The sequence below is a fragment of the Halichoerus grypus genome, chromosome 7 (genome assembly GCF_964656455.1).
Source record: "Halichoerus grypus chromosome 7, mHalGry1.hap1.1, whole genome shotgun sequence".
Classification (NCBI taxonomy): Eukaryota; Metazoa; Chordata; class Mammalia; order Carnivora; family Phocidae; genus Halichoerus; species Halichoerus grypus.
In genome coordinates, this window is record NC_135718.1 from 155,454,353 (window position 1) to 155,480,764 (window position 26,412).

General features: G+C 56.5%; 1 protein-coding gene across 2 annotated transcripts in view; it reads right to left on the reverse strand.

Annotated features, from left to right (window-relative positions):
* The window catches only part of IL6R (interleukin 6 receptor), a 41,854-nt gene extending 20,185 nt beyond the window's left edge, over nucleotides 1-21,669 (reverse strand). The window contains exons 1-6 of one of the 2 annotated variants that reach the window (XM_036086862.2): nucleotides 21,162-21,669; nucleotides 4,897-5,145; nucleotides 4,362-4,485; nucleotides 2,150-2,331; nucleotides 1,715-1,881; nucleotides 1,153-1,294 (exon numbers count right to left, since the gene is read on the reverse strand). In XM_036086862.2, coding sequence (XP_035942755.2) covers nucleotides 1,153-1,294; nucleotides 1,715-1,881; nucleotides 2,150-2,331; nucleotides 4,362-4,485; nucleotides 4,897-5,145; nucleotides 21,162-21,621 — 1,324 coding nt within the window. In that variant the 5' untranslated portion in view covers nucleotides 21,622-21,669. Of the gene's footprint in view, nucleotides 1-1,152; nucleotides 1,295-1,714; nucleotides 1,882-2,149; nucleotides 2,332-4,361; nucleotides 4,486-4,896; nucleotides 5,146-18,311; nucleotides 18,539-21,161 lie in introns of those variants that run through there. The other variant, XM_036086863.2, reaches the window with a different exon arrangement.
* Between the last annotated feature and the right edge of the window lie 4,743 nt (nucleotides 21,670-26,412).

The window sequence follows — 26,412 nt, forward strand, 5'->3', positions numbered from 1 at the left end:
AAAGAGGAAGGAAACTCGGACACTTGCTACAACACGGATGAACCTGGAGGACATCACGCTATGTGGAATAGACCCGTCTCCAAAACGCAACTACCGTTTGATTCCACTTACATGAGGAGTGACTCTCAGAGACAGAGAGCAGGTGGTCCCCTCCATGTCTGATGGGGACAAAGTTTCAGTTCTGCAGGATGGAGAGTTCTGGGAGTGGATGGGGGACGGCTGCACAACAGCAAGATTTTACTTAACACCACTGAATAGATACTTAAAAATGGCTACAGTGGTAAAAATTAAGTTACATATATTTTACCATGATTCAACATTTTTTAAAGACAAAGAAAGAACTTTCCAACAAAATGGAATTTTGGGGGTGCCTGGGTGCCTCAGTGATTAAGCGTCTGCCTTCGGCTTAGCTGATTGTCCCAGGGTCCTGGGATCAAGCCCCACATCGGGCTCTACCCCTTCCCCCTGCTCATGATCTCTCTCTCTTTCTCTCTAATAAATAAATTTTAAAATCTTTAAAAAAAATTTTCAGCAGTTAAAAAAACACATTAATCATGCAGTTACGAAACAACACATTTTTGGAAAATATTTGATAACATGAGAATGCTCACAGTATTCTCCACACACACACACACACACACACACAAATGTACTTAGAAAAACGAAAGAAGCATACTAAAATGTTCTCGCTGGTTTTCTCGAGGTGGTAAAGATACTGATAATAATTATTTTTCATACATTTGTGGAATTTTTCATGTTCTATATCAAGCACAGTAATTTCAGTAATTCCCCAAAGGAAATTATTATCACCTTTAACATCTTTTAGTAACTGTGGTACACCAAACCCAGCTACAAATTCTTTGCGGTTCCTCCCATCAAGCTGTGGAGTGACTTCCCCCGCCTGCGCCTCTGTGGCCGGCAGGAAGCTGACGGCCACAGGGAGGGCCGAAGGCCCCAGCTGCCACCAGCACCGCGAGTCGGACCGGCAGCTGGTCCCGCAGGTCCCGGCGGGAGCTGCCTACCTGGCTTCCTTCCAAAATCCTGAGTGGATACATGGTTGCTATTTCAGCACCGCTTTGGCGGTGACTTGCTACATAGCGACGAAGCTGAAACATCCGCGCCACACCCACCACACCACGCCCACCACAGTACCTGTCCAGGGGGTGCCCGTGGCCTCCTGGCTCCAGGCGCTCCAGGAGCCGTGCCCGAACTCCTCCCGCGCCCGGAGCTGCACCACGTGTCGCATGCCTCTCCAGGCATCGTGGATGATGCAGTGGTGCTGGAGCTCCTGGACCTGCGGGCGGGGGCACAGCGACAGCGGGGTGAGGCCCGGGGGCTCTGGTCAGGCAGCCCTGGGCCACCCTGCCCTTCGGCTGCATGCTCTCTCAGGTCCAGGGAGTGAGAGCTCCAGGCTGCACAGAGACGCTCGGAGCCTCAGGGCGCGACGGGGCTCCCCGGGCCACACAACCCTGCGGGCCACGCCCTCGACCCGCGTGTGACCCAACTGCCGGCCGCGGTCCCGCGCGTCCTCTCAGACAGGCCTGTGATCATCGTTCCTATTTCTGCGCGAGACAACTAGGGCTCAGGAGGAGTCGGAGACTCACCCAAGGCCTGCACGCTGAGTCACAGAGCAGCACCCAGAACCGTGTTCTCCGTGCCAGGAGCCCTGAGTACCCCGCCACACTTTACGGTCCGGAAGTAAAGAGGAATTTACCATCCACGTGGAGAAGGTCTTTGACCGTTCAGCCCGGTACCGGAGCTCGAACTGCAGCCTGTAGAAATAGGAGTTCCAGGAGGGGGGGTCTTCCCAGGTGACGCTGAGCCAGCGGGGATTTCCGTCCACAGCAGTGACAGTGACGTTGGCAGGCGGGTCAGGCTGCACTGTGGGGGAGGAGAGCAGGCTCCCATGCGGCAGCGAGTGTGGTGCACGTCCCCCCGAAACAGGCAGCACCCCACCCCAGCGCCCAGACCACTTGCCCGTGCCATCTTGCCAGGGCCCCCGTCCGCCTGCCAGGCCCCTGGCAGAGGAGGCCCCAAAGGGCACCGGCTCAGCAAACCCCGGCCCGCCCGGCCCCGCCCCCGAGCATCTGTGAGGGGCTGTCCGAGGGCACGGGGGCCTCCGGGCTGGGGTACGGGAGAGCTTACTCACGGATTCCGTAGCCCTCAAACGTGTGGGGTCTGCCGGACTTGCTTCCAGCACTGTTGCTGACACACAGGGACACGACATACAAGGAGTTGTCTCCCTCCGGGACCTCCAGCAAGCAGGAGAACTTCCGGGACCCCTGGGCATACGGGCACGGCTCCTGGGAGTCCCCCAGTGGGCTGCTCCGGCTGTGGGCACAAGGTGAGGGCAGGCTCGCCAGCAGCGTCTGCCCTTACTCAGGGTGGGCGAGGGCCACGGAGACAAAATCCTCCACACCCAGCAGCACTTAGTAGGTCCTGTGATTTCAGTCAATTATCCAACCTCACCCAGCAGCACTTAGTAGGTCCTGTGATTTCAGTCAATTATCCAACCTCACCCAGCAGCACTTAGTAGGTCCTGTGATTTCAGTCAATTATCCAACCTCACCCAGCAGCACTTAGTAGGTCCTGTGATTTCAGTCAATTATCCAACCTCACCAAGCCTGTTTTCTCATTTGAAAATGGGAGTATTAGTAATACCCACGTCACAGGGGTTTGTTAGGGTTCGCTGACCACGGAGTGAGACATCAAGGTTACTGCCTGGCCCGGCCAGTCAAAATGCTGAGCTGAAGAGCACACTTGGCCCCTGAGGCACTGGATGGGGGAGCCTCCCAGCCTCGTCCCAATGCAGGTGCCGCAAGGAGTCCGGAGAGGCCCCATCCCCAGCCTCAGGCCTCTAACGAAACGCCTTCCCCCGGGGGGCGAGGACAGCCAGTGGAACAGCCAAGCACAGGGCTCGCAGGCTCCCCGAGGAGGTGGGGGCATCTCCAGCCGATGGGCCCGGAAAAGACTTCTGGGTGGCCACAGATACTCAAGGTGAGTCAGACGCGGCCCCACCTGGCCCACTTACGACATGTGCGGGCGCGGGAAGTGCCGCAGCCACTCGCCCTGCCGCTGGGGCCACAGATCACTGCTGACTCAGGTGTAGACCCCGGGCCCAGAACAAACTCCTTCCCTCTGGGCAGCCTGCTCCTCCGTTCCCAGGGGGAGTTAGCGCCTCCAGCCCACCCAACGCTGAGGAGGTGGGTCGCCAGGGAGGGCTTGAGGATGGGCGTCTCCCCAGCAGCCCCAGTAAGTACCGAGCCCAGGGCAGGTGCTGGGGAAGAACGGGTGAGCCAGCCCGGTGGGGCGAGGCTGTAACCTGCACGCACACACCTCTTCCCCGGGGCCTGCGGACCTCCCCCCGCCCAGGCACAGGGTCCCCAGGTGCCGCTCCCCGCCCGCTTCCTCAGTCCAGGACAGGGGAGGTGCGTCACCCGAACCGGCTTTCTGTGGCTAGTCTGGGCAGCCGCCAGCCACGGTGCAGGACACCCTGTCCGGGCACAAACACCCTCCAGGTCCCAGACAATTACACCCACAACCCAGCTTGGGTTCTGCAGGGTTCCAGTTCTCCCTATGGGCAGCGGTGCCCTTTGCAGATGAACAGTGTGCACAGTTCTGCACGGAGACCAGGCCTGACAACGCTGCAGACAGACACCATGGAAACCAACCGCCTGCTGAAGTCACTGCTCAGATTTTTGACACTGACGACACAGCTCAAACTCCATTACGGACACCTGGACGGAGGGGCCCTGCGCTGGGGACGGAGGCTCGTGTGTTTTCTGCAGCTCCCTGCTCCTCACAGCCGTCCTGGGCTCCTCCCAGGCCCAGCGGTGCCTTGGGCTCCTACACCCGCCCTCTCCCCGCCCCAGCCCACTGCTCTAAGGCCTGTCTAGGGGAAAGAGCCTGACAAAAGGCTCCCACCATCAAGACTACTGGGGAGCTCTTGCCCTCACAGGGGGGCACCTCTGCATCTTCTTCAGAGCACACCCCAAACCTGACATTTTGGATAAACTCAGACAGACTGGGATCTGATTCCTAGCGGAGCCACTTACAAGCAAGATGACCTTAAAGCAAGTTCATGGCTGGCTCAAGCTCAGCCTCTCCACCATGTTAAACAAGGAAAACGACACCCCCTCCCTCCCCAAGACTGTGTGGTCATGAATGCAGCACCGCCCAGCCGGCAAGTTCTCGGTAGGTCCCCCACTCCCTCCTCCCCATCCCAAAGTGATGACTTCCCAGTGATGAAGTCTGGGAACCACTGGCCAGAAGCCCACTTGCTGTAGTGAGAGCCGTCAGCCCTCGAGGGGCCTCAGTAGGATGGAGAAGACACGGACACACAGCCCGGCCCGGATACTCACAACTTCCTCACCAGTAACGTGGCCCTGGTCGTCGGGGAGGGTGGGCGCCGAGGACCCCACTCACAGACTACCTTGCTGAGGGGACTCTTCCGGAAGCAGGTGAGCTGGGGCTCCTCAGGGGGCACTGAAGGGAGAGCACAGCCGGTGTGAGGAGGGAGCATGGCCCTGCAGCCAGCCAGCCCCGAGGCCAAACAGCAGCCCCCCAACACACACACTCGCGCGATCTTCCCAACAATGGTAAGGTAATAAAATTAACCATATTGACCACCAGGGACACTGGGCACAGGGGTGAAGCTGGGAAGGAGCACCCAAACCCAGGCCGCAGGCTGTTACCCGGGCCTCTGCCCTAAGCACTCAGGCCAGGGGGAGGGTGGAGTCCCCGTCAGGCAGATGCCCCCACCCAAGAGGAGGCTCCTCCATCTCACTGCTGGCAGACGTCAGTGGATCTTTCCCCGAATTTGTTGGGCCAAGGAAATAACAGGAATTTAAAGGGACAGCTGGGACCTGTCTCCTAGCACTCTGAGCTCGCACTCACCGTCCACCAGCAAACGCACGGTTCCGGCCAGGCGGCCGTCCTGGTAACATGAATAGTTTCCGGAGTCACTGAGCTGCACCGACCTCAGAAGCAGCCTCCTTCCCACGGCAGCCCAGCCGCTCTGGTGTGAGCCTGCCACACGGTTCCCCAGCAGCCAGTGAACGGTGGCCTTGTCCCCCGGCTCCCCGCCCGGGCAGGTCAGAGTCACACTGGCCCCAGGCAGGCTGGTCACCGTATCGCTCACCACCTCTGCGGAGGGAGAAGACACTCGGTAAGCCTATAGCAGCCTACAGCAGCCGGGAAGGACTTTGCTTCTGATCTGGGAAGCCAGGGGCTTCAGAACCACACGTCCCTCAAGCCCATCCGCTGGCCCAGGCCACGGCCCCCAGGGGGCCTCCGGAAGCCGCCCCTGGCCACCCAACTCCCTCGGTCAGAAAACCCTTGGGGCGCCTGGGTGGCTCAGTTGGCTAAGCATCTGCCTTCGGCTCAGGTCATGATCTCAGGGTCCTGGGATCGAGCCCCGCATCAGGCTCCCTGCTCTGGGGGGAGTCTGCTTCTCCCTCTGCCTCTCCCCCACCCCATGCTCACACACTCTCTCTTTCACATAAATAAATAGAATCTTTTAAAAATGTATAAATAAATAAAAATAAAAATAAATTAATTTTTAAAGAAAAAGAAAAAAGAAACCCCTCAGGGGCCTGCCACTGTCCACAGCATGAATTCCAAGCGTGAGGCCTGGCTCACAGGGCCTTCTGCCACCCGTCTCCCCAGCGCTTGCAGGCCTCATCTCTCCCCACGCCCCTCAGGAGGTACAGAGCCCCTCCCCCACCCCACACGACCTCCTATGTCAGGTCTCAGCCTCAATATCCCCTCCCTGAGGCCTTCCCTCACCCCCAGCTGAATCAGGCCGCCACCAGGTGCGGTCTTCCTCACCCCGTCACCCATCACACGCTGCCATATGGTTACCAAGTCTGTATCTGTCTTCTCTCCGAGACTCTAAGGCCACAAGAATCGACACCCTGTTTTCTTGTGTTATATTTCAGTGCCTGGCCCACTGCCTGGCACATGACAGGGGCCCACCCGACACACGATGGGGTAGTGACTGAATGAATGCACGCAGATACCCAGCTGGGGCTCACAAGACGCAGGACCAAATGAGAAGTCTCAGGATCCCTGGAGTGTCACCATAAGTGGCCCATTTTACAGACAGTAAGACACAGAGGTCCGCCCAAGGTCACCAGGAAGCTTGCTGCACAACTGGGGTGTGGCCCTCTGTCCGGGGACCCACTCCTGTCTATGAAACCTGTAGGACCACGCTATTTTTATTCTAGGGAGCAAATTAGAAGGTAAAAAATAAATGTGCTCCCTACCCCTGAAAAATATCATGTATGTGCTACTCAAGGAAAATAATATTGAAAATTAAAGGAACAGGTAAACTTTTTTTAGTATAGGTTAAATAGAGTCACAGAATTTGAGATAAAACTAGTCTAACCAATTAATTAAATGAGTCCACCCAGCTAAGGGAATCGAGGCCAGTTTTCATATTAAGCACACTTGGCCCTTCAAACGATTTATTAGCGAGGAGCAGCAATAAATCTGGCCAAAGATTTCGGAAAAGCCCAGCAGGAACCGCCCTCACCTTCTCCCGAGCTCCCGGGCCTGGAGGGCCAGCATCACCGTGTCTGACCTGCTAAGCCTTCTTGCTCGGGAGGACTTTATGTCACACTTGGCAGGCTGTCCTTCCTCCCGCCCATCCAAAGTGGCAGTCAGAGGGACTAAGGGTCAGCGAGCCCTCCAGGAGGAGAGCACCCCCAGAGCGACTGCTGGACACAGCTCACGGCCTTCAGGTGTCCTCCTCACTTCACCACGTGGAGCCTGATGCCCCCCCCCCAGCACCCTCTGCCCTGAGGCTGGCAGCTTGGGGACAGGGGCAGGGTAGCTGCTGGTCCTTGCCAGGTTTCTTCACCAGAGCCTTGGACTCTGGATGAGAAAGGTAGTTGAATCTCACCGTGCAGGGGGTCAATTTGGGCAGGTTCCTTAGACCCCTTGGCCTTGATATCCCCTCCCTCTGTCCTACATTCCACAAATATTCGAGAAGGCGCCCAGCGGCAGGGGCCAGTGAGGAGGACACCGGCAGCAGAGAGACCCTGCCCTCAAGGACAGGAGATGCATTCCCCACAGCAGAACGGGGACACAGGAACCACACTTCCCAACAGCAGCAAAGTCCCAGCCCCCCGAAGCCCAGGTCCCCTGAGGGTGCTTCCCTGGCCAGATGGCTTGAAAGGGCTCTGAAAAGCCCGAATTACAGCACACCCTTCATATGGAATCCTCAATAATGTATTTCCAGCGTTTCAGATATGGTTTTTAAAGGTACTCCCAAATACTGAACACACGCACAGTAATACATGTAATACACACAGAAGTTAGGAAGCATGAGACACCCCCAGCCCTCGCACAGCCACTGTCCCGGAAGCCCTGCCCTGGCAGTGCTACAGTTTGGGTGCAACCGTCCTTTACCTTTGATAATAGGTTCACTGTGCACAGACCCCTAATTTTTTCTTGGCCTTGATTGATTTGGAGGCTTTATATAAAAGGTCTGTATGTAGTCTGCTGGAACGTGCTTTCGCCATTCATTATGGCTCTGGGACTCACCCACCTTCATGCCTGTGATACTCCACTGTGCACTCAAGTGGTTCTCCTGCTCCGCGAGGGCTGGGTGGCTTCCAGCGTCCTGCTGCACCAGGGTGTGGCGACCAACTTTCTCACGTGTGCTCCTGGTCATTTGCCCAGGACTCTCCCGGAGCAGGACTGCCAGTCCCAGTGCGTGTGTCACATGTGTCCTGTTCCCTCATGACCAAACACGCAGTCAATGCGTGTACGCCGATGGGCACCAGATGGGTGCGCCTGGCCCACAGAATGATTTCCATCTGTGCCCGATGAGGCTCTGTTTTAGAAGACCCGCCTAACCTCTACACCTGAGATCAAGTCACATGCTCTATGCACGGAGCCACCAGGCACCCCTATCTTTTGTTTGTTTTTTTAAGATTTTATTTTTACCACCCAATACTTCTGATCACCGTATCCATATTTTTACTTCTCCATTTTCCACTTGCTAAAGCAGCTCTAAGGATGAAAGTTAACACAGATGTCAAGCTCACACACAAGCTACCACCACTGTAGGAACTAAGACGGAGATACCGCCGAAGAGGACTGTGCTGGTCGGCGCGGAGCTTCACGATCCCTCATCAGCTGAGGAGCGGAAATCAGAATTCACCTGACACAACAGACCCAACAGACACAGGCAGGTTGCACGAAGGTCCACACGTGGCTCATCCTTTCATTGACACTTTCCCCAGCCGTGACTGTGAGACAGGGGCTCCCACTAATACTCATCAAAGAACTCAGTGTGTGCTTAATGCAGGTTTAATGTAGGGTGCCCGAGAGGGACCCCAGGGACAGGGCCTCCCCACCGGAAACGGCCAAGAGTGCTAGCCACAGATGACACAGGGGTCTCAATGGTGCTGCTAACCCCCCCTCGCGCCTCCCCCCAAGCTGCACAGCCCCCCGCCGCAGACCGGAGGAGTGGAGGAGTCCGGAGGAGTCTGCAGAGATGCCGCCGAAAGAAAACAGGAGCCTGGAGCCAGAGGGAGCTCTCTCCTGCTTCTGCACTTGCCCATTCCAGGAAATTTGCTTCTCTGCCCACCTCCCTCCCCCAGTTCAGACGGAAGCTCCTGCCGTGTGCAGTGACCAGCCTGATCAACAGCAGGGCCATTCCTTCCCCGCTCGCTCGAACAATGCCCAAAGCACTGGGGCAGCTCAGAGAAATTGCAAATCAAAAGGCTTTTTTTCTCGTCCACAAAAGCAGAGCTGGGGGAGCAACGTGATGGCCACTCCCTCTGCCAAGTAGCTTGAGTAATGGTTTTCTGAATCTTTAAAACTGAGTCACTATTTTTTTTTAATGGGGAATGATTAATTATAAACCACCCATTGGCAACTATTGCTTGTCCCAGGCTTCTTCAAAATGTGTTTCTTCCAGGGCTGCCCGGCTAGCTCAGTCGGTAGAGCATGCAACTCTTGATCTCAGGGTCATGGGTTCAAGGCCCACGTTGAGCACAGAGGGTTACTCAAAAAAAAAAGCGTGCAAACTATGTTTTTTCAAGAACCTGTGAAGAACACTGTTAACTATGCTTCTAAAAGCACTCCGTGCAGGCTGGTCAAATACTCAGGAAAGACCACAAGAAAATAATCGTGCTAATGCCAGAATGGGCAAGGCTGTCCCTCCCCCCCCCCGGCCACCACTCACCGCTGCTCCCGACCATTCTCCGAGCCCGTGCCCACAGCAACCGCGTGGCTGGGCGGGAGCCTCCGAGCGTCTCCTTGAAGGGAGGAAATGATGTCCCCAGTGCCCTCCTGGCACCTCTGCCCACCTCTCCAGAGGGTGGGACTGGACGTGATTTCTTTCTCTTCCTTCCATCTTCCCGCAGTTTTTAGATTTTCTTTTTTTTTTTTTAAAGATTTTATTTATTTGTCAGAGAAAGAGAGAACACAAGCAGGGGGAGTGGGAGAGGGAGAAGCAGGCTTCCCGCTGAGCAGGGAGCCCGATGTGGGGCTGATCCCAGGACCCTGAGATCATGACCTGAGCCGAAGGCAGATGATTAACGACTGAGCCACCCAGGTGTCCCAGTTTTTAGATTTTCTATAAGCTGTATTATTCTCAGAACGAATATATATTCGTTTAAAACAAAGAAGCAACATAGCCTGGGTCTGTCCAAGTTATTCAGTCTCAGGAGGGAGAAGGAGGTGGGGCAGAGCACAAGGGAAGCCAGGGGACAGGGGAAGGTGAGGGTGGGCTCCTCAGGACAAGCCCCTCCAGGTCTGAGAGGGTTCACCCGCCCTTGGGCTCTGTGCCCTGTTACTTGTCACTTTCGCTCTGCTCTACAGCCCTTCAGCTCTGCTGGCCGGATCCCCTGGTCTGCACAAGGTCATGGTTCCTCCCCATCTGCCCCTGCTTGTCTGCTCCTGGGCGGCCCCTTCTTGCTCCAGCCATTCTTCCAGATGCATCTCCATGGCCCTCACTCCCACCCTGGGCGATGGGGGCAGCAGGGAGGAGCTGGCCTGCACACTCTAGCACTGAACGAAAAGCACGCAACTCGGCACCTGTCCCCAAGCAACTGCTCTGCTGTCTGGGGGGCAGGTTGCAAGCCTATGCCTGCCCCTCCTAAGAATGCAAGGGTTTCTGCGCTCCATCACGGGCAAGGCCAGAAGTCCTCACTCGGGGAGAATGGATAGTCAACACCACTAGGCACCAAGAGTCCTCTTCCTCTTGTCCATACTGTAATGTCAAACCGCACGAAGCCCAGGCCATCCTGAGCTAACGGTCCCCGACGTGCTGAGGCTCCAGGGAAGGGAGATCTGAGTCAGGGGTCTGATCAGTGGAGTACCCCTGTTCCATCAGGAGGGAATAGCTGGAAAAGGCGCCAAAAAGTGAAAGCCCACAGGGGAGTGGGCATGTGGGGTCCTCAGAGGGTGAGACCTGCCTCTTCAGACGGAAGGGCACAGGCTCAAGGCCTCCAGCCCCAACAGGAGCCAGTCCCGCTCCTTCCTTCTGTTTATCCTCCAATCCCCTCGAGAATGAGCCCGCTGTCCCCCCCTTTCCCCCCAGCTCCTGCACAAAGCGCCCTGGAGGCAGGAGACAGTGGGGGGGGGGCAGTCAAGGACTGGGAGCCTGCTTTGTTTGTCCCAAGGCCAGTGTCAGAAGCAGGACAGCAGTACCCTGCACCCCAGCTTCCTGCAAAGACAAGGCTTCTGCGGAGGATGAAAGCACATCACCTGGGACCGAAATCAGAAGTGTCCACTCCTGAAAACAAAGGTCCCAGCATCGCCTCCCTGAATGCCAAAGCACTTGGTGTCGGGTCTCCCGGCCTGACGCTTACCATGAACTATGCATCTAGGAGTGGGGACAGCCTGGTGTGGAAGGGACAGGAGGCCCGAGTCCATCCCCAGTCTTGCCACGATTCACGGGCAGCCTCGGGCTCCTTACAGAGCCGCTGGCTGAGCCCCTCTCTCTCTGTGAAGCGAGCACTCAGACCCCGTTCCTGCCCCTAGCATCTCACCGTGTGGAGTCCTCAGCTCTCAGAGGTCAGGAAGCACGTCTGTGTCTGTTCACCTCAGACAATACCAGCTTGAAAACATGGAATTAATCGATAGGTTTATTATTCTAATAGTTGATGACTTTGGTTTGGAGAAGGATGAGAGCCAGGTCCCGGTGCCCTCAGACAAATGCTGCTTCTCTCCCTGGAAAGCTCTCAGGGAGGGCAATTCCCACAACATCCCTGCCTCCCCTTCCTCGACAGGAAGTAACCCCTGGCAACCAATCCCACACCTGCAGGCCCCTCAGGCCCAAGCCATCCCAGTCTCTGGGGCGCTGGGGCCCCACCACCACTGGGGACTCTGCAGCACAGCCCTGGGAAACGGGGCCCCTCCCCGTTCTGGACCTCAGGTTGGGTGCCAGAAACCCAAACAGCTTTGCTGTTTTCCTACTTTTTTCATCTTCAAATAAACCTGCAAATGTCAATAATCAGAAAAACATGCACACGGAGACATATTTCTCAACTCTGTCACAGCCTGCAGTTGTTCTTGCCAGCAAAAACACGTTCAGCTTCCCGGCCGCACTTACGTAAGTGGTGAGCGAGCTGCCCAGCACACCGCCACTGAGGACGGGCTTAGTGCGCACCTGCCAATCCCACGGCCCTGGCTTCTGAGCAGGGACTCGGGTCTGGCTGACGGGCCACTGGCAGCGCGGGATGGGCTCCAGCCTCTCGGGTTGCAGAGGCCCAGGATTTCAGGAGGGGTCAGAGAGAAAACGGATCCCTGCTCAGCAATAAAGGCCTTCAGCTGAAGGGAGCGGCTGCTGAGAAGTATCCAGAAGGACGTGGGTCCCTGTGTCCAAATGCAGAATTTGGTCCTGGGGAGCCTAGAATACGTCCCCAGTGCTCTCCATCTACCAGCTGAAACACATTTCCTGATTTCCGTGTAATAATCATAATGCTCATTAGCCATCATGAGCACTTAGCATGCCCGGTGATTCACCCAGGAGCTTGCTGCTCCTCACAACCACCCTGCCAGGAAGGGAAGCTTGTCCCCGTAGCATGATTGAAGCACCGAAGTTCAGAGCAGTTCAGGAACTTGCCAAATTCTAGCAGCTGGTGAGGTGGGGAGTCCGCATCTGCTCCAGCCAAGAGTCTCTCTGCCCCGGGGCAGGTGCCTCTCTGGGCTCCCCTGGAGCTCCCCCGAGCTCCCCCTTCTCTGGGCTGCCCACCACCTGTCGGTTCCTGCTCGTCTCCTGCCTTTCCACCCATCACAGAAGCTCCTGGAAGGGAGTCCTAGGTGTGAGGGAGGTGAGGGCAACAGGCCTCCTCAGGCACACCCTCCACCTGGAGTCAGGGCCCAAGCACCCTGACCTTCCCTAAGGAAGCAGTGTGTGACGCCCCCCCCCACACACACACACTCCTGCTCTCACCAGGTCACCCATTCCCATGCCTAAATGCCTAAAGTCCCCAGGTCCCACGGAGAGGTCAGGCCACAGGCTCTAAGCTGAGGCCCTGCCCCTTTCTCTAACCCACCCCCCAACCCGCCTCTTCCCAGCCCCACCTCCCCAGACCCTGACCCCTGCCGGCAGCCCCGCCCCTCCTCTCTCCTGTTTGCGGTCCAGTACCTGCTTGTATTTGCCTTGTATTTGGCAGAGTTGGTGTTTACCTTGGCTCCCACCGTGGACTACACCCTGCTTGGGGAGAGGAGGCTCCTCAGGACCCATACAAAGGAGGTGCTGGATGCTGGCTCTCAGCCCCTCATGGTGACCAACTCCAGAGAAAAATGTGTAATCCTGCCCCAGAGGCCTCAGAGGTAATCTGCTGGCCAGGCCCGGAAGGTCTGGCCAGGTCACCTCCCCGAGATTATCACGTAATTAGAGAGAAAGACAGGGAAGGAGGGCAAACAGTCCAGCGGCCCCAGAGGCCCAGTGAGACTGACTCTGCCTCGGGCCAGAAAGGGGCTGGGTTGGGGGTGCTGGGCAGAGAGCCACCGTGGGGGCCGCAGCCCGCTAGCTGGGGCCCGGTGCCCGTGGGTCGCGTGGCCGGCCAGGCCGTGTCCACCTCTTGGCTGGCCCTCCCGGAGCACAGCCGTTCGCATCTCTGAACTCAGCCTTGGCGGGAGCCTGGCCCGCTGGGAGGCGGGCGGTGTCCTCTGCGCGCTCGCAGAAGGTCCTGCCTGGCGCCCCGGCCCCAAACGGCACCCACAGCCCACCCCCCTAGACCTGAGGAGCCGCAGAGTGGTGGTGGCGGGGTGGGGCGGGGGGCGGATCGCCTTCTGCTCCTCATCTGAGTGGTGGCCCCGTGGGCGTGTGCTTTGTGACAACTCACCGAGCTGCACTTTTACGCTGAGCGCTCTTGTCTGTGGGCGTGTGGCGCCGCCACGCACATTTGTATGAAGGCCCCCAAGTCAGCTCCCGAAGTCCCACGGCTGCCTGCGCTCGGGCCTGGGACACGCGCGCACACGCACCTGCGCGCCTCACTGGTCCGTCCAGCCCGCCCCGGGTCCCCAGGAAGGACGCGGTTCCCAACGGGCGGCAGGCAGCTGTGAAGCCTGGAGCCCCCGGCCTGGGACACTCTGAGACAGGAAGACTCGGCACTGTGAGTGCTCCCTACACCAACCTGCAAAGTCTACCTGATCCTAATAAAAATACCAACGGGAACTTTTTAGAACACGACAAGCTGATTCAAAAGGAAAAGTCAGCAAGGGCGGCCAGGATGATTCTGAGGAAGCGGAGGAAGGAGACAGGGATGGGCCCGACCAAACCTTAAAGCAGTATGATACCATCACAAACAGACGAGAAAGCATGGAAAAACTAGAAATGGCTCAGAAATAACAATAGCCGAAAATTGCTTAGTCTGCACTAATGAACTGCACACTTTAAAATGGCCAAGATGATAAATCTGATGTGTATTGGGGCGCCTGGGTGGCTCAGTCGTTAAGCATCTGCCTTTGGATCAGGTCATGATCCCGGGGTCCTGGGATCGAGCCCACATCGGGCTCCCTGCTCGGGGGGGAGGGGGGCCTGCTTCTCCCTCTCCCACTCCCCCTGCTTGTGTTCCTGCTCTCGCTGTTTCTGTCAAATAAATAAATAAAATCTTTAAAAAAAAAAAATTTGATGTGTATTTTACCACAATCTTAAAAAAGTAGCTCAGTCTGAGCCCTGGCCACACAGAGGCACACACATATCCCACCCCGATCCTCCCAACAGTCTGTCTCTCGGAGGAGGAGGCCGGTGACACTGCCAGTCAAGGGGGAGCCTGGGTCAGACCCAGGCAACAGGCCTCAGAACGAGCGCTACCAACTACTCGCTACGCCGAGAAGCAGGATAAACCCAAGCATTTAAGCATTTGGCAGATTTGAAAGGTCACTTCTTTAAAATCAGTGGGGAAGGGGCGCCGGGGTGGTTCAGTGCGTTGAGGGACCTGCTCTTGATTTCAGCTCAGGTCGTGCTCTCAGGGTCATGAGATCGAGCCGCATGTGGGGCTCTGCACTCAGCAGGGAGTCTGCTTGAGATTCTCTCTCCCTCTGCCCCTCCCCACTCTAAGTAAATAAATAAATAAAATAAAACCAGTGTGGGGGAAATGGATTATTCAATAAACTGTAAAGGGACATTAGGTTATAACTGGGGAAAAAAAGAGTCACACCTCATGCATCAGTCTATGATAAACTCAAAATGGATCAAATATTTAAATGTAAAAAACTCTTCAAGCCACCAGAAAAAAAAAAAAAGAATAATCTTTTAAAATAATATTAGAATAGGGAAGATCTCATTAAGTATGCTACAACACCTAGACATCGTAGAGATTGATAAGTTCAACTACATTTTTAAAAAATCTGCACGGCAAACACCATCTCCCCCCAAAAAGTCAAAAGACAAATGACAAACCAGAGAAAAATATTCATAAATCACATCATAAAGGCCTAAATTCCTTAATATATGTAAGCAATAAGAAAAAGACCAACAACCCAAATTTTTTAAGTAGGCAATGAATATGAACATGCAGTTCATAGAAGTAGGTTAAGCAAATGTCTCTTAAACATGGAAACACCTATACAATCTCACTCAGATAAGGTAAATACTTCGGACAAAGGTGTAGGGACCCAGGCATTCGCTCATTGCCGCTGGGGGTCCGAATTGGTGCAGCTTCTATTCTCTCTCAAAATTACAACCGTACACGGTTTTCGACCCACAGACTCCCCTTTGGGGAACTTATCCTGCAGGTGTTCTCACACCGTGGTGTCATGAGTGCTGTGTGGTTGTTCCCCCCACCGCTGCCCGTCACGGCAAGACGAGAAACAAGAAGGTGCCCGCCAGAAGGAGATGGGTAAAGGACTCTGCGTATCCATGTAATAAGACACCCAGACATTAAGAGGAAACTCTTTATCTGCGTTCTTTCCTAGTCCACTGTGTGCAGTGGTCAAGAGGCCAAGCACAGGGCTCAGACCCAAGTTCCAACCGCAGGGCGTCACTTAGGACCTACGAGGCCTCAGGCTAGCTTCTCAGGCTCTTCAGATCCCACTTCCCCATCCATAAATTGGAAATGATAAGACTACGCACTTCAAGATGCTGTTGTGAGGCTCACATTCGATAATTAAGGTTAAAACCCCAGCCTTATTTTTCAGACGTACCTAATCTCTCATGAAATATGAGCAATTGGAGAGAGAGAGAGAGAGAGAGAGAGCGTGCAGGAGCGGGGGCGGGGGAGGGGGGGAGAGGGAGAGAATCCCAAGCAGACTCCACGCTGAGTGTGGAGCCTGACTTGGGGCTCAATCCCTCCACCCTGAGATCACAACCTGAGCCGAAACTAAGAGTCGGCCGCTTCATGGACTGAGCCGCCCAGGCGGCTCAACAATTCTTATCGCCACCGCATGAGTGTGTCTCCAGTCTTCTGCAGGACAGTCCTCAGGCTATAGCCTCCCCTCCTCCCATCCCAGTGGGCTCCCAGAGTCAATAACACCCATCAAGCCCCATTAATTTTGTGTTGGAAGTCTTGCCTGCCTAGGCTTGAAGTAACCTGCCCCACACTGGGGGGCAGCAAGACACAGGCCTGGAGGGCCCGACCCCACACAGAACCAGCTGCCTCCCCCAGGGCAAGCTCCCTGACAGTGACTGGCACTTGCAAACAGCCCCATGGAAAGGGCTGTGGATGCATAGGGGGGAGAAGGAGGTGTGCACGCGGCCTTCTGCACTGTTCAATACTTAAGACAGGCAGCAGACCCTGCCTGGGCCACACCAAGGCGTGGTGTTGGTGAGCCTCGGCTGTGGATGCTGTGAAGAGTGAAGGTGACCTTGGCGTCACTGTACTTTGCGGGCGGGGGGTGGGGGTGCACTCAGCAGCACATGTGATTTAGTGCAAATAGCGGGGTTCAGAGCTGGGCCTGTCACTTCCTCGCTGTGTGATCTTGGGCAAGTTGTAACCTCTCTGAGCCTCAGTCTCCTCTCGCCCACTCAAGGACTGTTTCAGCAGCTCTCACCTCCGCCAACCTGCTGCATCATTTCCATCAGCATGCAAGCAAGCTGACAGTTCAGTCATCTTTCTAGAAATGCCTTTTCTTGACCCCACTTTTCCAGCGAAGGCACACTCCATTTCTTTACCCCCTTTATAGCTCGCACCCTCAAAGAACAGCCTGTGCCTGCCGTTCCCAGTTTCCTTGCTCCCATCCTCTCGTGAATCCACTCCCGGCAGCCTCCGGCCTCCACCATTTCACTGACACCCCTCCTGTGAAGGTCACCAAAGGCCTGCCTGTTGCTAGGTGCACCGGTCGGGGCCCAGCCCTGCTCTTGCCTGGCCCCCGCCCGGTGGGACACCGTGGGACGCCGTGGACTGCACCCTCCTCTTCGACAAGCTGTCCTCCCTGGGCTGTCAGACAGCAGCTCTCCTGGCTCCCTCCGACTCCACCGGCCTCAGCTCCTCCTCCTCCCCGACCAGCCTGAGAAGGGTGCACTGGGGCCTCCTCGCTCCTGTCCCCCAGCTACACTCACCTGTGTGAGGCCAGCCACCTCAAGGCTTGGAATGACACCTGCCGTTAACCGACTCCCATAGTCACACCTCAAGCCCAGTCCTCATTCCCAAACTCCAGCTTCCTGCGTCCAGCTCCTCAGCGTCTTCCCGCTGGTTGTCTGATGGAAGTCTCCGTTCCAGTATGTCCGGAACTGACCTCCTGATCTTCCCCTCCAACAAAACCTGCCCGTCCTGTGGCCTGTCCCACGTGCACAGTGGGTCTAACCCTCAAACATTCGGCTCCGTGCTGAGTAGAAGCGGCGCTCTTCTCTGCCTGCGGTTATCATAATGGCCAAGTAGAGAGGGAAGAGGGTGCATATTTATGCTTTTCAGGAAAGACAGCTAGGAGGTGGAGGGACACAGAGAACAGGGGCTGGAGAGGCAGCCTGGATGCAGGGCCTCAGGGCCACACTGCTAGGGGGAGAGCCCCGAGACAGAGCCCCGAGACAGGTAGGAGCGGTGGGGGGGGGGGGGCGGGCGGGGGGGCCTGCTGAGGACCCGGCACCATGCTGGAAAAGGCCGACTCCGCCAAGGACTGCAGACCTCGTTGGATCTCAAGCCCAGAGGAGAGAGTAAAGCACACAGATTAATTACCCAAAGGAAGCCACCGGGGCCTCGCCAGACCAGAGGTTAAAAGCCTTCCTTTGCCACTCCAGCCCTCAAAGATTCTCTTTTAAAGACTCCTACCTTGATGGCAGCTGATGACATGACATTTAGCGCTTCCCCGCCCAGCTGGTGTCTAAGGGGCACTGAGTGTCCACACGGAGCCCTCGGCTCCAGAACCTAACGGGCCCTCAGTATCAGACAGGATCAGACTGCTAAAGGGGAGGCTGGAATTTCCCTGCCCAAAATGGGAGTATAAGGAATCTCTAAAGAGTTTCGTATTTCCTCCAGGCCTTCGTTCAAATGTCACCCTGTCCATGAGAACATCCCGGGCCCCCCCTCAGAAAGGCCAGTTCCACTGCCCCTACATATGCACACAGTCCCAGGCTCCCTCCCCTGCTGCACTTCCCCCTTTGGCGCTAGTAACCATCATGTTACGCATTTAATTCACATTTCCATCAACTGAAGCGCCAGGGAGCCAGGGATTTTTGTCTGTTTTGCTCATTTTTGCATCTACAGTTCTAAGAATAGCATCTGGAACAGTCAAAATACTTTGCTCAAATGCGGGAATTATTAGCTACTCGAGCCTCAGCACACGCTCTGCAGGAGGGGCTTTTCTATACCTTCTCTCCTTTCGTCTTTACAACCACCAATTAAGTATATAATTATTTATATTTTCCAGATGAGGACGGTGAGTCTCCAAGAGGTCAACTCACTCACCAAAGCTCACATCATTTCTACACGGCAGGGTTGGGCAGAGATCTGTCCGGCTCCAAGCCATGAGCACCACCCGTGACGGTGAGCTGTCCCCACGCTGTCCCCCGTGGAGAAGACGAGGTCTGGAGAGGGGTAAAGGAAGCTGCAGCAGGAAAGCTGGGGCAGACACAGGCCAGTGTCGAGCAGAACTTCCCAAAGTGATGGAGATGCGCTGTCCGTGTCCAGGACGCTACCACTACTCACACACTGCAGAGCAACCAAGGAACTAACATTTGTGATCTGACTTCATTATAATTAATTTAAATGGAATAGCCACACCTGGCAAGTGGCTACCGGGTCAGAGGCACGCAGGCCGGGTGGGACAGGGGAAGGAGGGTGCATATTTACAGCGGTGAGCACCCGGTTGCTTCGTGTAATCCTCACAAACACCCAGCACCCGGAGGGTGTGCTGACCCAGTCTGCCGAGGTCATGCGCCTGCCACCTGGGGTCTGGCTCCTCCGTCCGTCCCCATCTCCAGACAATTTGTCTTTGGGAAGTTGGTACCACAAGGCCTCAGACAGCTGGGTTTTCTCAGTCCCTCTCAGGGACTTACTGTTGGCCATGTTCAAGCTCCTTTTAGGGTGGAGTCTGGGTGGCTGGTCCCACAGAGGCCCCATAGGGCTTTACACGGACTCAGTGTTTGCCGAAATGAATAAACAAGGGCAGAGCCAAAGCGGGGAGAGAGATTTCTGGCAACTAGAAGCCTGAGGGGGGAGGGCCTTCCTTCAGCCTCTCAAGCACACACGTGAGCCAGTCATCCCCAGGCCAGCAAATCACAAGCATGTGTAGAAAAGGACACTTCCGAGCCTCACTGCCAGATCTCTCTCTTCAGTAAATCTGGGGTGGGGGCCAAAACTTAGCCAACACAGACACGAATTCTGATACAACTAGATCCAGAACTGCCCTTCTGAGAAATACTGATTTCGGGTGAGGCCAGGAACAGGTAGGCAGTGGGGGCAGGAAGAAGTCGCCTCAGGGAAGTTCAGAAGTCGAGACAGGTCTTTGAAGAGACTTAAAGCTGTATGTGCTTGTTTGTGCCCCGTCGAGCTCTGCAGAAGGCGGAAGGAACCTGAGTCACCCGTGTCCAGGACTTCCACGCCCAACACCTGAGTCCCCGCCGGTCAGGGCCCCCAGACGGCAAGCACACCTGGGCAGGCTGTCAGCTCTCGGGCACGTGGGCAGCCACTAACTGCGAGGAAAGCGCGCCTCCCGGCTAGGCGAGCCCCCAGCCTGGAGAACCGGCGGATTTCCCCTCACGCAGCATCAGCCTCTGCTGCCCCCTCCAAAGCGGGACAGTCACAGTCATCTGCGGCCTGCTTCCTGGACAATGTCTTTATTTTTATTCCCCAGCTTGTGGGCTGAGTCTGTGTGGGTGTGGGAGAAGAGCTGGGTATTTTCTACTTCTCTGCATTTTCCTTCTGAGCTGGGCTTTCACTTCCTCCCCCAACTCTCAGTTCTGCCTTTCCTGGGCTGTCCGGGCCTCGAGACCACCTCGCCCGTCCCTGCAGACCACCAGGCAGATAGAGACTGACTTCAACGAGCTGCCCCTTGCAACCTCCTAGGAGCCAGAGGGCACAGCCACTACGGCAGGATCCCCCTGGGGCAGGTGCCCTGGGGTGTGGTGTGAGGAGCAACCGATGCAGCCAAGGGAGCCTGAAGCCTCATCCCCGCCTTGCAGGCCTCTGCACCGCAGTGGGACTCGCCCAGACCTCAATTCCCTTCCCCTGGCCCCTCTGCCCCAGCCCTCAGCCGGCGGGCACGGCTCTCAGCTGGCCCCCAACACCCCCCAGCTCTGCCTGCAGGGCTAGTTCTGCATTTGGGAGTCTTGAGGGTCTACAGCACTGGAGCCATGGAAGGGTGGGCCTCCGCCAAGGACCCGACAACCTCCCGTCCCAAACTCTCTGAACCTGTCTCCTCTGGAACAAAGTATGTTTCAGATCCAGCAGAGGCCCGGCACACAGGTGAAGGTACCTGAGGCTCCAGTCGACAGTGACTGCTCCCGGCAGGGCTCACCGTGTGCTCAGAACCCCTTTACTTCCCTCTGCCCAGAGCAAGGGGGTGTCACCATCCAGAAGGCAGGCAGCTCATCAGCCTGTGGCCCTGGAGCCCTCTCTCCCATCAGAGAGAGAGGTCGAGCTGAGGATGTTCTCCCAGGACAGGAGCCAACTGTTCCCAGAAACCTTCAGGCTGCTCCTCACAGAAGCCCTCGGACCCTAAAATCAACCTCCTGAGAAGCAGTGGCGGCGCCGGGCTAGAGGAGAGCCTGGACACACGGCTGGGCACGCTGCCAGGGCCCGCAGGAGGGCCCGGCTGCCAAGGGCTGATGACAGTCAACAGGGGCAGAAGTGCCCGCTGCCCTGTGCCTCGCCCTCCTCTCCTCTGCAAGGAGCCCAGTCCGCGCCGGCCCCAAGCCGACCGACTCCCGACTCGGGTGAAATTCCCGGCGCGGGGCACACGGCTTGCTGGCGCCCGGGGCTGCCGAAGCCCAAGCCCAAGCGAGTGCGGCGGGGGACCAGCCCTTCGCGGTCCGGGCCCTGGGGGCGGGGGAGCCACGGGCCCCGGAGCTGCGGGCGCCGGAGGCTCCTACACGGGCCGCGCGGGCGGGAGACCCCACGCCGCCGGGACCTCTGCCCTCTGTGCGGCCCGGCGGGGCGCAGGCCGGAGGCTCGGGAGGCTTCCGACAACGCGCCACGGCCGGCTCAGCGGGCAGGACGCGGTGGGGCGCCCGCGGGGACCTCCGCGGCCACCGCAAAGGGGCGCCGTCCCCCCTTCTCCCGCCGGCCGCCCCCGCCCCCCAGGCGCGCGGCTCTTACCGGGCTCGGGGCAGCCCCCTGGGGCCAGGACGGCCCCCCGCGCGGCCAGCAGGGCGGCGAGCAGCGCGCAGCGCAGGGCCAGCATGTCTCCTCCACGGCGAGGCCCCGAGGGCAGTCCCTGGGCCCGGCTCCGTGTCGCCGCGCCTTCCCGCGGGCGCCCGCCCCAGAGCCCCGAGCGGCCGGCAGCGCAGGACGACACTGGAGGAACTGGCGCCCGAGCGTCCCCGCCGGCCCGCGGCGCTGTTACGACAGCCGAGCGCGTGGCGCAACCTCCCCGCGCGGCCGACCGCGGGCGCCGCTTCCGGCCACAGCGCCGCACCTGGGCCGCGGGCACCGGAGACCCCAGCCCGGCTCGGCCCGCGCGGGGCACGCAGGGGACGGAGCACCGCCGCCCGGGTCTGAGCTCTGGTCCCCAGGCCGGGCTCGCGCTGTGAGAGGAGCGGGCTCTCAGCGTCGGCATCACCCGGGGAGCCCCGAAGACCGCGTCGGCCGCTCCGGGGTTCTGCGATCAGGCCCGGGCGTCCGCAGACCGGCTCCGGGAAAGGTCCGCGCTCTGGGCCGCCTGCTCCCCGGGGGTCCGGCTCGGGCTGCGGAGGCGGGCACGTCGGACCCGGCTCCGCATCCAGACCTCCGCCTGCCCTGGTCACTGTTCCAAACCTCTGGCTTTCCGCGGTGCTCGCCTGTCGTATCCAGATAGCAAAGTCTGTGTTGGCGACCCCAGCAGACGACATGGACACCCCTGACCCAGGACCGGGCCACAGGTGCGCGGCGAGGTCGGAGCCTGCGAGTCCTCCCTCCCGATTTGACAGATAGAAACTGGCCCTTGGCTTTCAGGAGCAACCGCAGGACCTCTCGGAAGGGCCCACCTGTGCTCCGGAGGGGGCCTGGAGCTGATAGGGGGGCCTCAGAACTCAATTTGAAGGGGAAAAAAAAAATCCTGAAATAAGGTCTAGGCTGAGAAGTTTCTGAAAAACCAACTACTAAGTAGAATGTGCTTTTCCACTTTGGGCCAAATCCAGGTTCCTGGGATAGCTGGAATGGGCATGGGCTGACAGGAGCCCTGAGGTGGCTTGAACCTGACAGGAAGGGACAGAGCTTCTGGAATGCAGGCCTCAGACCCCATGCATCTGGGTCTCTGGTGGGAACACCCATCAGCAGTGCTAGGCAGAACCAGGCACATGCCCTGTCCCAGCTATGGTGGAAGCTGGTTCCGGTGGGCTTCCTTGAGCCACACCCACAGAAGGGGAGAGAAAGGCCTGTTGGAGAGTAGATCTTTTGGCTACTGGCCTTCTCTTCTACCGTTCTAAGTGGGGTTGCAGGAGGCTGGAAGGTGGTTCCCACTGCGGCTGTTCCCTTCCCCTCAGGCTGTAGCAGATGCACACCTGAAAATACTCAGAGGGGCAGGCTGCCCACCTGCAACCAGAAAGCCGCAGAAAGCCCTCTGCTCAAAGAGGAGAGTTTGAAAGAGGGATGACGAAGCCCAAGAACAGGTGTCTCAGACCCCGCCCAACTGACCGCACCAAACTGGGCCTCCCGTCTCTAATCCACTGGTGGGGAGCTGTGTGACTTGGGCAAGTTACTTAACCTCTCTGAGCCTCTGATTCCTGATTTGTAAGAGGAGAGCAACACTATGCAAAGTACTGGTGGTGTGGTTCCAGTGAAAAGATCTGGCCCACCTTTATTTTCTCAGCCTCGTTTTCTGATTTCCGTGTCTTGCATATAATTATGTTTGTACAATATTATTTATGGCTCCTCACCCCCACGCCCTTATTCAAACTATGTCCTCTACCAGATACTCCGCTCCTTTGTCCTACATCCTGCTCACCCTTAAGACGCATTGGGATGTCTTTTCCAGGAAGGCATCTGCTCTCTTTTCCACTTCCCTGGAACGCGTTCATCCACAAAGCCAGGTTAGGTGCCCTATCTCTATGCTCCTCCAAAAGCCCACACTGACTTTGATCACCACCCTGGTTTCCCCAACACAACACAAAGCCCGTCTAGTGTATCCTTGCTGCTGAGCAGGGCCCGGCCCGTGGCGAGGGTCTTTGTCTCCAGGGGGATGTGGCCTCCGAGCTCTCCGACCTCTGGCAAGCCCACGGGAACTCTACACTAAGCGGAGACTCAAAATTCTGTTGTGTGGGTTTTTTTTAAAGATTTTCTTTATTTGAAAAACAGAACAAAAGCAGGGGAGGGGCAGAGGGAGAGAGAGAAGCAGACTCCCGGCTGAGTGGAGAGTCCGATGGATGCGGGGCTCGATCGCAGGACCCCGAGATCATGCCCTGAGCCGAAGGCAGATGCTTCACCGATTGAGCCACCCAGGCGCCCCTCAGAATTCTTGAGACAACATTCCAGACTTCCATCCGAAAAACAGTGATAAAAAAGGGACCTGCCCTCACCCTGACCTGGTCCCTGGGGCCACCAGGGTCTCAGGCTTGGCTTTTCATCCCTGGGGGGGGAGAGACTCAGGCCCCCGGGGGAATCGCAGAGTGGGAATGGGGTTGTCGAGTCACCAGGAAGCAGGAACGAGAACAGAGTGGGCTGAAGCGAGCTGGGTCTGGGACCCTACACGGCGCGGGCAGGAACGCAAGGACTGGAAGCAGGCCCCTCCCTCAGATAACCCGGGGGCCTGCAGAGGGCTTTCTCAGTAAGGAGACTTTGAATTTCCCACCCCTGAGGGCTAGGAGATGTTGCCCCAGTTTTCAGATGCGTACACTGAGGATGGGAGACACGAAGGGCCTTGTTCAAGACCTCAGCTGGTAACTGGCAGCTCGAGCGTGAAGTCCGGCGCCTGCCCTAGAGGCCCCTCCCTGCCATCACAAGCAGGCGCAGGGCCAAGGACATGCCGTTCCGAGCAGGCACTCCGGGACAGGAGGAAAGAGCGGGACCTGGCCGGGGGGATACCCCCCTCTTGGGTGCCCCCACCCCGAGCGTGGTCCTGCAGTCGCCCTTCCTCGCCCCTAGGGGGAGCCGAAGGCTGGACCACTTTTCTCAGACCCTGCCCCCCAGTCCGCTCACATCCCACCCAGAGACCCAGAGCCGAATCTTAGAGACCTCACAGAACAGATACATAGTGCTGAACCCAGACGGTCCTTATTCATCGTCCGCTCCTCCTCCCTTGGCCTCCAGAGGAGGAATGGTTCCCCAAAGGTGACACGGTGACACAGCCAGCCAAGACCCTTATACCCTAACTCAAAGGAGTGGTTTCTTCTTCTTTTAATTGCCCTACTCCCACCCCTCCGGCCTGGGCTGATCTGTTGACAGGGAGAGTTGGAAACAATACCCTTTGTTCTCTGTCACCTTTCGGGGCAATGAGCCTAAGTGCTGCGGACCCCTCCCCTGACCTCTGGCCCTGATACATCAATCATTGCCAGAAGGTGCTCTTTATTCCCGGAAACCTTCCTGTCCCCTGTCCCATCAGCCTGGGAGGAAGCTGACTGTGTGTAGCTCTCGCAGGTACGATACGGGGACCCCTCTGATCGGCGGAGCTCAGTGTCCTAGGCCAGCGGCCCCCCTACGGTCAAGCCCCAGCCAGCACCCGGAGCACAGTAATGTGTGTGTGGCATCCCAGAACCATGCACCGCAACGCGGTTCAAACGGGAGCTTCCGGGGCGCTGCACGCGGAGGTGCGGGGAGAGTGGCGCCTGGGGGGGGGGCTGCACGCCCCCTCCCCTCACCTCACCCTGGGCACCTCTTCCATCTGAGCGTTCCTGAGTCACATCCTTTTAAAATAGACCTGTGATCTGGTGGCCGGTTCGCAGCAGCGTGGCATCCGGAGATCACTGTAACTACGTCAGCGTCTCGTGCTACTGCTGAGTATCTTCTGTTCACGGATTTCAAAACACTTTTCTAGTGTTTTTAGAACTCCCTTTATCTTGTGTTACTGAAGTTCGTTTTCTACATCATTCCTAATTTTCATGGCATATACTCTTGGCCAGCTTTTGAAAGGAAGACCTAATAGTCTGTGAGCAGAAGCACAGATAAAGGATGTCCTAATTCTGCTGTTCCAAAGGGAGGTGAAATTTTACTTCTAGCTCACAAAAGTTGTTACAGAAAAATGAAGAATGAAACTCAGAGTCGTCTCTACGTCTGGCCCTGGGGGCCCAGAAACCAGGGTCACTGGTATTTGAAAAATAAAACATCATTGACTAGTTGCAGTTATGTGGACCAGAAATCCAATGTGAATGAACTAAAGTTACTTTGTTTTCTTGAAAAATACCTCTGTTAAAATCAACTCAACCTTTTATTTCTTTAAAAAAACAAAAAACTAGCACACTATTTCCTAAACTGTGCTCCCTGGAACTGTAGTGGGATAATTTAATTCAGTGTGTGTCTAAAGTCTGCTACCTTGCAAATGTTTCTTCTCTTGTAAGAAAATAATAAACATAAAAGTTACATGTATTTTAAAATGGTGAATATTATGTATATTTTACCAACTTTTTAAAAAAGCATCACAATTTTAAGGTTAAACAAACTAAGAGCTTGAAAAATCAGATACACAAAATAGATGCATGTGAGCCGCAGAGAAGGGGAGATGACCTATCTTATTTAAGGACACCATGTGACATTCCTTTATAGAGCGGACTTCCTAAATGCAATATACAGTAGAATTGTATGTACCCAGACTCTGGAGCCTGACCGCCTGGCTTTGAATTCCACTCTGCCCCCTAGTAGCTGTGTGTGCTAAGACAGGTTACTGAACGTCGCTGTGCCTCAGTGTCTCCACCCGCAAAACAGGGGAAGTAAAAGTACCTTCTTAAGATTCTTATGAGAATTAAACTAGTCAACATATGTAAAATGGGGGGCGCCTGGGTGGCCCAGTCGGTTAAGCCTCTGCCTTCGGCTCAGGTCATGATCCCAGAGTCCTGGGATCGAGCCCCACGTCCGGCTCCCTGCTCAGCTGGGAGCCTATTTCTCCCGCTCCCTCTGCCTGCCGCTCCCCCCGCCTGTGCGCTCTCTCTTTCTCTGTCAAATAAATAAACAAAATCTTAAAAAAAAAATAAAAACATATGTAAAATGTTATAACAATATCTGACTCATGGTAAGTCCCATATGAGTGTTTGTTAAATAAATGTAAACATGTAAATTTTCCCAAAACACATTCTTGCTGGACAGGAGACTTGATCTGAGTATGTTTTTAGTTATAGCTCAGTGTATCACCAGTCAAATGAACAGGTTGAAATAGAATTTGGCCCCGAGGTGCTCTGGGAGGCCCCTTCCAGCTCGTGGGTTTGACAGTGTTCAGGATTCGAGA